This window comes from Pteropus vampyrus, unplaced genomic scaffold (genome assembly GCF_000151845.1).
Source record: "Pteropus vampyrus isolate Shadow unplaced genomic scaffold, Pvam_2.0 Scaffold249, whole genome shotgun sequence".
NCBI classification, from domain to species: Eukaryota; Metazoa; Chordata; class Mammalia; order Chiroptera; family Pteropodidae; genus Pteropus; species Pteropus vampyrus.
The window spans coordinates 1,781,205-1,794,611 of NW_011889030.1; the positions used below are offsets into that span (position 1 = coordinate 1,781,205).

The window sequence follows — 13,407 nt, forward strand, 5'->3', positions numbered from 1 at the left end:
AAAAGACATGCACAAGGGCCACATTGCTAGAAACACCAATGATTCTTACCACCTATGAAATTCTTACTAGCATCGTAAATTTTGAAAACAATCCATAACAAAGTATTAACTACTGCAATAAGCATTCCCCACTATAAAGTAGCTATAAGCTGCCTACAAGGCAAACTCTCATATATCAAAGAACCTTGTGAAAAATAAATAAATCTTTTCTAGTGCATGAAAATCAGCTAGTATATGCTTGATTTTACAGCCTTCTACCCAAGTGCCACCAACAAACAGATGGAAATAGAATCACAAACCTGAGAACTTAAGATATCTTTATAATGTTTTTATTTTATTAATTTAATAGAAAACACCTACTTGTCCATTTACTGTATCCAATGTGGAAATCAAATTTAAGAAGGAGAAAAAATTAAATTAATATGTATCATTTTAATAATTTGATTTTAAATAAAGGGTGACATTCTTACATAAAAATCCATAAGGTTTTTTTAACTTCAGACTATAGAAAAAGAAATCACTCTATAAAGATCTGCAGTTGTTTATGAAGTAGTGAAAATTGTTAAATGGCTATTGCAATAAGTGAGAAATTAGGAAATGTGAATATTAATTCTGAGTCTGGGGCTGACTCAGAATGACCTTGAATGACTATCCAACCTTTCTTCCTCTCTCTCCCCATCCTCTCTACTCTAATCCCTCTCCCCCATCACCCATCAGAACACTGAAGAATTAATGTAATGCCACCTCTTTTTTTTTTCTTTGAGACAAACAACTACGTATAATTGAATAAAAATAAAATTGCATATGTGGTGGACAGAAAAAAAATATGCTTGGGTTGGTTGGAACTTTGCTATAGCACTCTGACTTATAATTAAACATTTTTATACCTATGCAATAAATTTTTAAATGGTGTCTAAAATGCTTTGGGATCTTCAGAAACAGTTTTATAAATTACATAAATAATTATTTTACTTGATTCAGCACATAAGAAAGAAACAGAGTACCATCTTAGACATGAATATTTTAATTTAGCAATCTTTGGTTCACTTACTCTTAAAAGGAATAATTCAATCAGAACTCTTTCAAGAGCATTTTATTAATAACAGAACAAGGAAGGGAAGGATCTTCTCCCAATTGAGCTATGGACATATTTCATCTAATAAAGGCTATTGAAGTAAATCTATTGCTTGTAGAACCACTGTTCTAGACACTTAGCACCTCCCCTTAGTTCTCATTCAGTCCAGTCTCCAATTACCCTCTTCCTTAGACTGCCTCTAAACAATCCCAGATGCATATGTACTTTAATTTTAAAGGTCTTAAGTAAAATACATTTACAACTTCCATTTTAGTGTTAATGTAAATGGGAAGACAGTTCTACCTTATACCGTCCTTATAGATAAGCAATTCCCAGTGCAATATCATTGTATATCCCCTTATTCTAGATGAACCATAACATTTTTATTGTTATAAATCTTTACATGGTTGAAGACTATTATTGGAATTGATCAACTTCCTCTTCTCATCTTCTCTACATGCTTTAGTAAAACAACAAGTTTAACACTCTTTTGTTTTGCTAAGCATTGTTTTTACAGGACTATAATAATTCATTCATTCACATAGATTTTTTCATTTACAACAAATAATTGTCAAGGAGAGGACATACAAAATCTGTGGTGTAACTTTGTGTTAGATCCCTATTAAACCCACCCTATACCGATATGCCTACATAGACACTTGAAGATGCTAAAGAATAAAAGCAATATTTTTTCTTTGCAGACAAAGCTGAAGTACAGAAGATAAAAATAAGATAACAGTTATGGCGAAATTTAGATTTTACTCAAAGATATTTGATGTCTTATGTCCTCAGAGTACTTAAGCTCCAGGATAAGCCTAAGGTTGCTATCTATGCAGCCAGTCATTATCCATCCAGAATTTTATTTTCAATTCAAGGGTGTTAGCCTGCAGTCCTTCTCACTGAATAAATTTTATCTAATTTATTTCTCTTTTTCTTCATTAATACAGGATTGTTTTAAATTCAATTCCTATTCTACAAAGTATTATGTACACTTCTGGTATTGGAATAATATAAAGGGTTAACTCACTCAGCTCATTAAAAGGAAAAAGCAGTTGTTTACTCCTGAACATCATCACCAAAGAGAGAACAATATTATACTGTACAATACCACCTGGAACCACAAGGGAAGTTTAAGTATACAGGATATAATTATTACGTGAGCTAGGATTTAGCCAGAACATTGAGTCTAAGACCCTATTTCCAGCACAGCTTGACAATATCTTAATTTCACAGTGCATCAACAGATATCACCTAAGAAACACATTAGAACCAAACAGTACTGCAACTCCTTCCTCAAGAGGTATCAACATGGTCTTCTGTGTGTGTGTGACACAGACCACCAACCCTCAATTACGTATATCCAGAAACATTCCATCCTACCTATTCAGAACAATACTGGACTCTATGTACAGTATAAAAATATACAAAATGGACAACATACCCTTGTGAAATCTATAAACCATTTAGAAAGATGACTTATGAGAATAATATAAAAATAGTATAACAGCTACCATTTAAACTAACAACACGCCAGATACTGTGCTAAGCCCTTTATATACTGATTCCTTTAGATATTTTAAAGTACTTAAGGCATATATGTACTTTATGCATTGCTTTGTCAAAATAGGCTGTAAGTTATTATTTTCCTAACATTTTAAAAGAACAAATTGCAGTGCCCAAAGCAGTACCAATAATCTCACAAGATTTGGCTGACTACAAAGCCAAACTCTAACCTGCACTACATGGATCCTCAATGAATATATAATCAATCAGATGCTAAATTGTATTATACAGATAAAAGCTAAGAAGAAGAGTTTACATATTGACTATAATTTATAGGATAAAGGGTCATGAAGGAGGCTAAACTTCAGTTTAACTTTGAAGAATTATTAGTAATTAAATAAGTAAAATAGAAAGTAGCTAGATATTCTAAATGCCAAGTTATATAAACTTTGTGAAAAGGTCAGAAGGCAAGATTAGCATGCCATGATCAAGAAACAAGAGGAAGATCAGGGTACATGACATGTTTGAACATAGATGTGTATCTAAAGTATAATATTTTAATTTTATATACTTCACAACAATATTTAAATGTGCCTTAGTCTACATAATGTTCAAGTCAACAATATTAGCTATAATTTATATTAAAGGACTTCAGAAGCCTCTGGAAAAGAAATGTGTCTTATAATGCTATTGTAAGTATTAAAGGTAGAAAAAAGAGAAAGGAATTAGAGTCTGGATTATCAAACTTTATTTTATTTTATTCCATACAATCAAAGCCCAAAGGAAATCTCTTGATTTATAACATCTCAAATTAACATATTAATCTGGGCTCTATATAATAGCTGAAGTTTGCTGTTGCCATTCCTACATAACATCAACCAGGAGGACAAAAACCAAAGAGTCCAAACAAATAAACTCTAAGATTGCATCTCCAGACAGCGAAAGCTAAAAAAGTCTCTATATTCTCTTCTTAATACTGCTTTGTCATTCATTTACTTCAGGCTGACTCATCCTGGAAAATCTACCACTTCATCTACCATGGCCGCCCCTCACATTTTCCAACTAAGGCTATTTTCAACATTAGTCTTTTTGACAGTAGTAAAATGGGGAGATGCTTGTGCCTCAACCTAAAATATAGCCCAAGGAATAGCTAAAGTGTAAGCACTCGATCTTTTAAAAAGAGAACAAGGAAAGAAAGAAAGAAAAGAAATAGCTAAACTCACACCTAGGAAAGAAAGTACAATAATCCCAAAAATAGAGGTACAAAAATAGAGCAAAGTACTCCAGGAATCTCTCTGGCTTCAGGAAAGAAATCTCTCAAAATAATGTTTAAAACGTCACAGAAATGGACAGAAAATTTAATGAATGCGTCCAAGATAATAATTAGTCAATTCGATGGACATCCATAACTAATAGTTAAGGTACCATTGATATTTTGTGTTCGTTTAAAGAAATAGGTGGAAAATGAAATGTTAGAAGAAAACCTAAATAATACATAAGGTAAGGGGCAATCTGTCAGTCTTTGGCATCCAGGAAGCCAAAGGGATAATCCTTCCTAAATTTGTAAAGTGTAGGAAAACACATTAATTTTAATTGCTTGTAATCTGAGACCGAACAACAGCACCAAGTATTTATGGATCATTTGCCATGGGTCAGCTACTGTAGTGTAAGCACTACAGAGAACACAGCATCAAAGGTGACAGATGAGGCCCTGTCCTTATGGAGCTTATGTTCTATCACAACGAAGAATGATAAATATGGTTGGACTAGGGAACAAACCATGACTAATTCTCTAATACAAAGAATCATGCCTTATAAGGCAGAAGCTTTCTTGCTGAATTGCAATTTTATAGAGATCTGAAACTTTTCCAATAGGAGAAACTTACTAGTGTGTGTTTGTTTAATAGATCTGGGGTACTTCAAAGGAGTAGAATGAGAGACAAAAAGGCAAACCCCACCAAGTCAGGGAAGAGCTAAAGTTCTGACAGAATCCTGCCCATTCAAGAAACACAACAATTCACTTGTGGCTTTGGTACCAAAGAACTTGGTTAATATTACAAATTTCTAGAAGTTCTGCTACATTCAAAAGCGAAATGAGAAGAAAACCAAATTTGCCTTTGTTATTCCCTGCCATCTCCCCCATTCACTATCTTCTTGTATCCTCTTTTATCTCCCTTTTACTAGTATGAGATTTTTTTTAATTCTTCTAAAATCAATGTTTAACTTACAAGGTACATATAGTATAAAACCTAGTATAGATTACTTTTCCCCACTTTATCCCTCTCATCCCTATATTTGATCCCTAACTTTCTTTCTACTATCCTTCTCTTCCTGACCACTTTCCTCCAATTCCCCTTCTATCTTTTCTTGGTAGAAAAAAAAAAACTGATCACAAAATATAGGGAAAGGTAGACTCTAGTAAGACAAAGGGTTGACAGAATATTAGATGTGCAGTTAAGTTAATTTCATAAGGATTTGTCCCTTTGAGTTTAAAAAATTGCCTTGTATGAATAAATTTCACTAGAACTAGAGCTGTTAGACATACACCTAGAAAATTGCAAAGATAAAGTTTTATACATTTTCTTAGCTGTCTGAAGTCTTTCAAGAGTCCTTTTGTTTTTGTATATATTGAACAACTGGCTTGGGGGAGTGGGGGGAGGGCGCTAGCACAAGCGAGAACTGACCTGTCTTTTGCCTCTCACCAGGTGCCCATTTTCAAATGTTTCTTTAAGCCTCAGGTCTGGCCTCTCCTAAAATTGCTTTCATACTACATGCCTAGAACTCCCCACTTTACTCTCTCCCCCGCCTGGCTCCCTGCAGGGCTATGGAGAATGAGACCAGGGTTTAAAAAAGGCCAGGTTTGGAGTCAGACTGATTTACCTTGGAAGCCCAGCTTCACGTCTTATTAGGCCAGTGACCTTCGGCCAGTGACTTAGCTCTTACGGATTTCCTCATCTGTAAAATGGTGTTCATAAAACCAACCCCATTATACTATTATAAGCATTTAATTATCTAATCCATAAATGTATTAATCACACTATGTGGCATATAGTTGTCATTTAATAAATAGCATACATGATTTATATATACATATACACCCCACGTGCCCATCTTTTTTCTCACATACACGTGCAATTTACCTATCTGCCCTCAATGGCATTCCCCCAGAGTTCTGTCCTTGAAGCATTCCCATTTTTCCAAATTCACAATCAGCTAATGTAAAAAACTAATCACTGAGAATTTGCTAATGAGAAAGAAAAAGAGAAGAGGACAATGACTACTACCTGCCAACTCAAAATACCCCCTCGGTGGTAAAATATGGCTCTTGGAAACAAAACTGTACTAGAAATTGCATGGGCCAGAGCAGTGACTCACAGTATGAATATTAAGCAGCAGCATCTGGGAGCTTACTGGCAGTAGCTTTCAGTAACTGTGACTGCTTCCGTCACATGTGCTAATACCTAGGCCATCAGTGACTTAAAAATAGGTAAATAAATTTAAATGGATATTGTGTCCCTTTTTATATAACTTAAAGTATGTGCAAAGATATTGCATGTGCCCCAGAACATTCTACAAAACAAATATCACTCCTTGGAAAATAGGGCCATGGGAAGGTTAAATGCCCATGTTATATCTGTGATAAAGCAAAAACTAAAACACGATTCTCTTTTCAAGTCAATATTTCTAGACTATGTTGACTTCATGAGGTGTAACTAAATATAGAAAGTCCTACTTTGGAAACCCCCCACTCAAAAATTCCAAAATTTATGAAATTGGCAATGGCAATAGGGTGACACCTTTTGCCACACTAACAGGAAAGACTCTTAAGTAATGAACTTGGTGCCTGGCCATCCAAGTCAGCCACTTAGTCATTTTTCTAGACACTATCCATCATTAAGCATCTTCCCAAATTTCATGCAACCTAATTTAAACATCTAACTGACTGTTCTGATGAGAATAAACATTCAATCAAAGTAAAAGCATGACAACCCTGACACCTAGTGGCTGTGAAGAAACTGGAGAGGCTCCAGCTTGGGAAAAGTAGCTCTTAGCTACTTAGCTACTATGTCACAAATACATAGAATTTAATGATTATTAATATTATAAAATACTAATTCTAAAAGCAAACCTATAGAAGTCTATTTAGGCTCTAAATTTATCTTGGTACCTATACAAGAAGGCAAAAAGACTTGCATTTGTAAAATATATTTTCCTTCAACCTTATACATTTATCAAATTTCTACTGAATCTTCAGAGATTAAACAAGGATTCTAAAGGTTAATTCGTATTTTGGCATATTTGTGACACTTTCTTTTAATTTTGTCTGTATAACTACATCCTTTTCCTGCTCTTCAGATGATTTTTCTCAAATATCCCCCATCTGGCCAAGCCATCATAGAGGTTCCACTTATGCCATTGAGGCATCCTTAGTCAAGCGGTAATTGTACCATCCCAAAGCAGACCATTTTTTCTTTTAGAGATTTATAAGGACACGTGGAAACCCCTAAAGAGCATATCTAAAAGTAAGGACCACATGGAATGCTGCAGGAAGTCATGAACACAGCAGGTCAGCACAACACAGTACATCCTATTCCTGCCCTAAAGATTAGAAGATAAGTGTTCCCAGGCCCACCCGGACCTGACAGTCAGGGCAGCGGGAGCCTAAAGTGTTCTTCTCCACCATGAAGAGTTCCGACCCATACCTGCTGACGTCTGAAGGCTAAATAATCCAGATTTTCCAGATCCTTCCCAAGCTTCTGGTAGGTTTTCTGGAGGTCAGATTTGTTGGAAACATTTTTAAGAGAGTCAAATGTCCTTTGAAACTGAAATTGAAACAAAAGTAAATCATTAGGACAGCAGCATATTTTTCCTCAAATTCCTAACTAGCTAACACAGAAAGAGTTGACACTGAGCCTCAGTTTCCTCCATTCATAGTAGAGATAACAAATGCTAGCTAATTGCCCTTCAATTAAATAATAAAAGTTGATTATGAAGAATTAGAAACTGTATCCTAAATACAACCAATGTTATTGTATGAATGAAAGCCCATTTAGTCCTCATTTCAACAAAAGAGCATACTGCATTCAAAAAAAAAAAAACTCTTCATGCCTTAGCATACACTGCTACTTTTAAAAAGTGCAATGAATGTATAATTTCAATCATAATGAGGAAGTATTAAAAGAGCTCTCATATTCCAACCATGAAAATAAATTTATGTAAAAGTAGCTGCTTGCCTCTGAAGAAATATCTATGCAGAATAGGCACCCAGCAAACTTCAGCCAGGAAGATCGCTCAGATCTTATATTTTGAGAAGGTAGGAAAACTAACATTTTAATGATCAAAGCATATGTAGAATATTCAGCAAACATTTATTCATTTCTGCTTTATAACACAGATGAGTTACAAAATCAGTTCTGCTGAATCAGAGCACTTCTGTTCATTTTTAAGTCAGATACTAGATAAACACAAAGGAGACAAATTGCAGTGGATCACAGAATATTGTTCTGCTACTAATAATTAATTAAGCAAAGGGAGCTCACAAGAAATTGAATTCTTGGTTTATTTTAGTAAATTAGAACATACTTTGGAGGATTAGTAATTGAAAATGTCAAGTAATGTCATTTGCAAGACACGCATTTGCTCTCTCTTTATGTCATTTATTTCCCATATTCTCCCTGTTCCATTAAATAGATTTCTACAGATAGAGCCTTCACCATCTTAAACAAACCAGAACTCCACTGTGACTATGATGCTATGAGACAGGCTAATAGGATTTTACAGAATATAATTAAGTTTCCAAGGAAATTATTTGACCCTTACTATTTCAAGCTCTATGGAATAAGTCATATTATAATAGCATTCTACTGAATTAAATCCTTAATTTCATGAAAGCAACATGTTTATCTCAATCCAAGGTGGCAGAGGAAAAAGAAATGGGAAATAACAGTGCTAAGCTTCCACAGCAGGACAGTAAATTAAATTCAATAAGTAATCTTTTAGAACCCACTATACACAAGGCACTATGAATACAAAATACATTTCCTGCTCTAAACAAACTTCTGTACTATCAGGGAGACTAGTCATGAAACTCAGGAATGGCAAAGACTCTGACATTTGAGTGCCTGCTCAATGCCAGGTTACTTTATGCTTTCCAATTTAATCCTCACAGGTGCCACAGGATTTCCAATTTCTCTTCCCATTCTACCAGTAAGTAAACTGGGGCTCAGAAAGTTTGAATTGTGTTTTTACTATGTTTATGCTCTTTCTACTCTACCATTAACTCTAACACAATGCAAAGAAGTAAAGAGAGTGCAAAAAAGAAATTAAAGTAACGTGGCGAAACAGGAAAATCTCGTTGATACTAACTGAGAGACTGAAGCCACATAGAAGACACAAGGGAATTTGAGTTGGGCCTCAAATGACGAGAAGAATTTTCAGAGCCTTAAATGGGAAGCAATCCTATTCATCAGTTTAAATATACTCAAAGTTTGCTCATTTTCCTGTTTTGTAGCATAGTAAATAAATTTCTTTTAACATAATTTTAATGACCATTATATTAACTATTTATTATGTTATATGATCATTTCTGTGCCTTGCCCATTCCTTGATCCCTTCTCACCATGTTCAAATCAAAATAATACCAGATCTAAAATTCTAAACAATTTTATTTATAATTAATACAAACTATTTTGCCAATCCATCTGTGTAATTCTAAGCACTTTCTCTTCCCTAAGAAATATTAGCCCTACTTCTTAAATATTTCTTCTTCACATTTATCTTTGTGAACATTATACAACTCCAAATAGAAACTTTAGGGTAAACACATTTGTAATGTCTCAAAATAAGGAACATGAAAACCAATACTTCCAGGTAATATGTCCATGGCCAAAAAAGAAAGAAAATCCAGTAATGATATATCATCACAAGATGTTTTTATTAAAGGTCAGAGTTTGCATAATGTGGAGATTTTGTTTGAACTTTCATTATCAGGACTTATATCCTCCATTTATTGATACTAACTAGCTCAAAATACTCAAACTATAATAATTCATTCATTCAAGTAGATTTTTTCATTTACAACAAATAATTGTCAAGGAGAGGACATACAAAATCTGTAGTGTAACTTTGTGTTAGATCCTTATTAAACTCAGTTTATACCCATCTGCCCACATAGATACTTAAAGATGCTAAAGAATAAAAGCAATAATTTTTCCTTTCAGACAAAGCTGAAGTACAGGAGATAAAAATAAGATAATGGTTAAGGTAAGATTTAAATTTTACTCAAAGATACTTGATGTTGACTTGATTTGAGGATTTTTGATTCTAATGGACCAGTATGCTTAATTATTGAAAGAGACCTCTTGAGATTTTCTACATTAGTTCAATCCATTGTAATTTTATTATATTGATTATTTCTCAAAACAAATGATCTCTCAGTTTAAGATAAGTTGGGAAAAGAAGCACAATTCATTGAAAAGATTTTAATATTCTTGAATATTACCTGTTCAAAGCTTTGAGAGATAATTTAAAATAACCAAGAATCCCCAAATAACTTGTTGAACATTGAAGTAATCCTGTATTAATAGTTTTAATTCATTGTAAACCAAATTCAAACCTAAAGAAAAAAAGCCCAATGAATAAACCTGAACCCCAAACAAACCTAGGTATGTTCTAAAGCTGTTAAAATTGAATAGTAAAATGGTCTCTGATTGAGAAACAAATGCAAAGTCTGTCCTATTTGACTACCTTATTAAATATCACAGGGCAGGCAAGAATGAGAAGATGCAAACAATATCTCTTAGCCCGAAATTTGCCATAAAAATAAGCATTGGAAACACCCGTAGAGTGTTTTCTCATCAAATTCCTTTCTATTCAGGTTTTGATTAAAGATGGCAATGTAGGAAGAGCCTGAACTCTTCCCACAGACACATGAAATCTAGAGCTATATATGAAACAATTTCCTTTGAAAAAAAATCCCTAAAAACTGGCAGATACCTCTTCAAACAGGTAAATGAGACAGAAACCACACTGAAGCAGGTAGAAAAGGTGGAGACACAATCACTGTAAACCCCACCCCTGACACAGCAATCCACAATCAGGAAGAAACTCAAAACCCAGAGCATCTCCCTGAGTGCAAGGTTTTTACCTCACATCAGGCACCCCATCTTTAAAACTGTCACCTGGCTTTGAAGAACAATGGGGATCACACCACAAGACCCATGGGACTTCAGTGAACTGAGAAAAGGTTTTTAAAGGGCTCACATGCAGACTCAGTCACCCTAGGGCCCAGAGCAGAAGCAGCCCCTTGAAATGTACCCCAACTTTATGTGAAAAAAGACTCGTTTGCTAATTTTATAGCATTGGACTAAGGGGCAGAGGCCTGCTGAAATACTCTCTGGGGACAGAGGCTGGTGAGTACCGTTTTCCTACTTTTCCTCTGCCCTTCTAAAGCCTGTAGACATCATTTCTTTACTTTTTTTTCCTTCTTATTTTTCCTCTTTTCCTTTTCTTTTTTTTTCCCCCCCTTTTTTAGTGAGTGCCCTCTTTACATCTCCCCTCTGCTTTGCTCCAGCCAATGGGCACCATCTTCACACTCTTCCTGTTCCACACTCCAGAGCACCTGTATCTCCCAGAGAGGAGATTCTATACATGCCCAGTGTCCCCGGTTTTGTGCCTGGTGACCCAGTTTTTGCAGCTGCCACAGAGGGGACACTTGAAGCTCTGGAGAACAGGGAGGTTTACGTTCCTGGGTCTCATGAAACTAAGAATTGGAGAGACAATTCTTGGCTACCATTCCCAAATAGCATATGGAAACACATCCCCTATCTTTCTGAGAAAGAGACATATTTGCTTGCTCATAAGCCTTGGACCGAAGGTAGGCTTCTGTTTGCACCCTTATGGGGCCTATGGAGGTAGTCTTATGAAACGGAGGCAACTGAAAGCAATTTTTTGCACTCTTCCTCTGTCTCACCCCAACTCACCAATATCTTTCAGAAAGGATCTTATATCCTTGTCTGGTGCCCTAATTTTTGTGGCTGTTGACAGAGACATCTCTAAATCGAGTGCTCTGGTGGCCAGTGGGGTTTATGCTCATGGGTGCCATAGGACTGTGACCAACAGAGAAAGAGTTCTCAAACATATATCACCCTGAGGGTTCAGCAAGAGGCAATAGAACCAGTAGCTCAGTCTTAATGTGAAAGATGCCTATTAGTTTATCATCATAGCTGCAGCCTGTGGGGCAGGCTTCTAGTTAAACACACATCTAAGGGCTGACTATAAACCTTTCCTGAGACATTGCAGGGCAGACGCTATCTTGGCACTGTCCCTCTGCCACTCTCCAGAGCACCCCCATCCTTCATAAGGGAGTTCTTTTATGTGTCTAGTGCCCCAGTGTTTATATCTGGTGCCCTGATTTGTATGGCTACAACCCAAGGGATTCCCCTTGATTGCCCGGCTTTTGTGCCCAGGGGGCCTGTGTTCCTGGGTCCTAAGGGAATGTAACAATCATAGACACAGTTCTTGGCAAGCTACCTCCTCCAAGGCACTGCAAAGAAAGCAGACTGAAACATACTACAGCTTTTCTGTGTAAGAGGTCTACTTTTTTGTCTTGGAGCTTCTGCCTGCACACATCGAGAGGCTACAGACATGGTTCTCAGAAAACATAGACTAGGGGACACCATCTTGTGCTCTCCTTCTACCTCACTACAACTCACCAGTATCTCCCAAAAAGGAGATTATATACTCATATAGAGCCCTGATGCAACTGCCACCCAGGAGACACCTCCAGATCGCCTGGCTCTGGTGGCCAACAGGGCTTATGGTAGCAGCACCAGAGGACTATATACATTTGCATTCTTTAAAAGCTGCTGCCTAAGGTTCTGGCTTCCAATCTAGGTTCTGATTGAAATCCTCCCTTCTGGGACACTGACTGGTCTTGGCAAACCCTTAAGTACTGGAAGTTATGAAAAGTAAAATAGGATGTTTGAACAATAACAAAGGTTAGAGAGACTAAGAGCTAGGGAAGGGTCGAACGATAAAATTCATCTCTTACGCAAGGCCAATACTTCAAGACTAAGAGAGGCGACTGTTTCACTTAATGCATAGAAACAAATGCAGAGAGTCAAGCAAATTTTTTAAAAAAAGAAAGAAAGAAATATGTTCCAAACAGAAAAAGTTAAAACCTCAGGAAAAAAACCTTAATGAAACAGAGATAGGTAATTTACCTGATAGAGAGTTCAAAGCAGTGGTCATAAAATTCATCATCAAACTCGGATAAGAATAAATTAACAGTGAGAACTTCAACAAAGAGATAGAAAATATAAGAAAGTACCAAACAAAAGACATGGAGTTGAATAATATAATGCAACAGTCCCTCCTTATCCATGGAAACTACCTCCAGTGAATGCCTGAAACCACAAATAGTACCAAACTCTACATATATATTTTTTCCTTACATATACATATTTCTAATAAAATTTAATTGATAAATTAAGCACAATAAGAGATTAACAACAATAATTTTTAATGAAATAAAACAATTATAACAGAATACTGAAATGAAAGGTATATAAATGGCTTTGGGACCATTATTAAGTAAAAGAAGGATTACTTGAACACAAGTACAGCGATACCATGACGGTTGATCTGATAACCTAGATGGCTACTAAATGACTAACGCTATAGCATATACAGCACAGATACACTGGACAAAGGGATGATTCACATCTGGGTGAGACAAGATGAGAAAGCACAGATTTTGTCACACTATTCCGAACAGCATGCAATTTAAAATTTATGGATTGTGATCTCAAGAAATAGGAGAATAGGAG

The 13,407-nt window shown here is 35.7% G+C and overlaps 1 protein-coding gene across 1 annotated transcript in view; it reads right to left on the minus strand.

Annotated features, from left to right (window-relative positions):
* Positions 1-13,407, minus strand: part of CTNNA3 (catenin alpha 3) — a 1,489,877-nt gene that overhangs the window by 1,324,746 nt on the left and 151,724 nt on the right. Inside the window, exon 6 of the mRNA XM_023520113.1 lies at positions 7,282-7,383. Within this exon, the coding sequence (XP_023375881.1) occupies positions 7,282-7,383 (102 nt within the window). The remainder of the gene's footprint in view (positions 1-7,281; positions 7,384-13,407) is intronic.